The sequence below is a fragment of the Sinocyclocheilus anshuiensis genome, unplaced genomic scaffold, assembly GCF_001515605.1.
Source record: "Sinocyclocheilus anshuiensis isolate Anshui unplaced genomic scaffold, SAMN03320099.WGS_v1.1 scaffold522, whole genome shotgun sequence".
NCBI lineage: Eukaryota > Metazoa > Chordata > Actinopteri > Cypriniformes > Cyprinidae > Sinocyclocheilus > Sinocyclocheilus anshuiensis.
Genome location: NW_015544185.1, coordinates 805,626 through 807,916, shown reverse-complemented (window position 1 = coordinate 807,916; position 2,291 = coordinate 805,626). Strand labels below are relative to the sequence as shown.

At 40.5% G+C, this 2,291-nt stretch overlaps 1 protein-coding gene across 1 annotated transcript in view; it reads right to left on the bottom strand.

Annotated features, from left to right (window-relative positions):
- The window catches only part of LOC107696458 (hyaluronidase-1-like), a 5,658-nt gene extending 3,367 nt beyond the window's left edge, over positions 1-2,291 (bottom strand). The window contains exons 1-2 of the mRNA XM_016496796.1: positions 2,179-2,291; positions 312-1,248 (exon numbers count right to left, since the gene is read on the bottom strand). Of these exons, the coding sequence (XP_016352282.1) occupies positions 312-1,223 (912 nt within the window). The 5' untranslated portion in view covers positions 1,224-1,248; positions 2,179-2,291. The remainder of the gene's footprint in view (positions 1-311; positions 1,249-2,178) is intronic.

Genomic DNA, 2,291 nt, shown 5'->3' with positions numbered 1-2,291 from the left:
TTTGTGTATATATATATATATATATATATATATATATATATATATATATATATATATACGAAAATAACTACTATTTAGTTATTTTAGTACATTAAGTTAAACTAAATTAAAGTGAGTAATGTTGCCTTGGAAACTAGCTGAAATTAAAAGTTACATTTTATTTTATTTCAAGGAATAAAAATGTTTTTTAATGGTTTTAATGTTAATTTCAGTTTCAGCTTTACTTAACTATGATAACCTTGGCTACCAGATACTAAACAGATTTAAAACAAGCAATAAAGAGAACAAAGTGGACAGGCCTTTGTGCTGACCTGTGAGAGAAACTCCATGGAGTAGGTGTAGGCGATCCTGGCGTAAGGGAAGACAGATGGAGGCCGATGGGTGGTCTGTTCCCTCACCCTCATGGCCTCCAGAATCCGATGCCGGCTGTACAGCAAGATATCCTGACCGTGGCCCCGGAGCCCGAGATCCAGATAGATATCAGGGTACAGGGCTGAGCTGACGTTCCACAGCCAGACCAGTTTATCATTCCTCTTCATCTCCAGAGCAGGACACTCACCTGTATACGTCTCGTTCTTCTTGTACTGATAATTATAGCAGCAGGGGAAGCCATAAAACCCCCATAGCCCTCCAGGACGCTCTCTACGGCCCAGTTTTAACGTCTCCTCCATAAAGGCCCGTGAAGAGTCCTCGAATTCCCTCACGGCTTCCTTTTCTATCTGATCCGGCTTCCAAGTAGAATGTTTGGCTTTTACTAAAGCCCTGGAGCCTTTCCAGTAGATTTCCTTAGCGTCCCAGTTACGTTCCCAGAGCGGCCTCCACTTTTCCCAGTCAATGACAGCAAGCCCGTGAAATCCCAGATCTGGGATGTCAGTCCTCAGGTCGTTGTCGGCCTTCCAGAGGTGCCGGTCCAGGCTGGCGTTTTGAGGAACGCCTCCATACACTGGTTCACCACCAATACCATAGTAAGGATACTCACCTAACTTAACCGAGTAGAAGATAGTGATGTTGTCACCCATGAAGACCTGGTTGCGGTTGTGCACGATGTCGAAGACGCTCAAGTCCAGTTCGACCCCAAATCGAGACGTGCAGCGCTCCGTCGGCGCATTCCATATGGAAAAAAACGGGAGATGGGTGAGAAAGGAGGATGGACGGCCGAGAACAGACACAAAACAGATGGCAAACACCACCAGAGAACACATCCCACGTCCAAGCTTGTCCATCCCTGGAAAAGGTGACACGCTGGACCTGCAATGATGGGAACGCAGAGCGTTTAGCATCCAGCTCCACATCTGATGTTACATGAGCCGAGGCAATTTAAATGAAAATGAAGCCGAGCTACAGTCTAATTTCAAAAGGTAACTTCAATGATGAGAGGCAATTTTTCTGAACAAAGGTATACTTTATTCTGAACAACTCATTATCCATAATAATCATCCACTTCAGGAAACACTACATTAAGTGTGTGTGTGGTGTGCAGACCTTTCCCCTGTAACATGACTTTATAATGTACATGATTTTTAATTTCACCGGGAAACAGAGGCAGGCAGAGATGAGATGGCAACTATGACAATTACTTACAAAGTGAAAATAATTAACATTATTATTTAACATTACTTACATTATTTTGGGCATGTAATGCCACGGTGTTTTGGACACTATCATGATGCCATTTTCATAATATCCTTACAGTATCATATTAATGTCATGATATATGAATATTGAATCTGTGCTGATACTATTATACAGTAAAGTTAATATCATGATATGATCAAAGTGTCCTAATAAAAACAGAAGTACCAAAAAGTACACTTTTACCTCCATTTTTTTTTACATGAATTGTAGTACCATAGTATTATTATCAGTACTTTTTGTAAGGGCAGTACCACAGCAACATTACCATGGTACTTTTATGTTAGTGTTGGACACCATGGTAATTTTACACAAAACTTGAAGTTAAATAGACTCATTACACTGTCAAGATAAGTTTAGATGTTTATGATTACTAGAAGAATAAGCGTGAAATAGATTATGCTGTTTATATTTCGGATGAGTTAAAAAGAGGAACGGTGACTTTACGCAAGAAAACCGACAGACACCGAGAATGTAGACACAACTCACGCCGTTTATGTGATGAAATACACGCGTTCATATAATCTGAACATAAATCGTACTTACTTGCCCAGTAAATCTTTACGAATCACTCACGAAATAATAAATGATTTCAGCTTCACTCGTGACCCTCTCCTGTTAAAAGCAGAAGCAGAACGTCTCGTGTCTAACCAATAGGA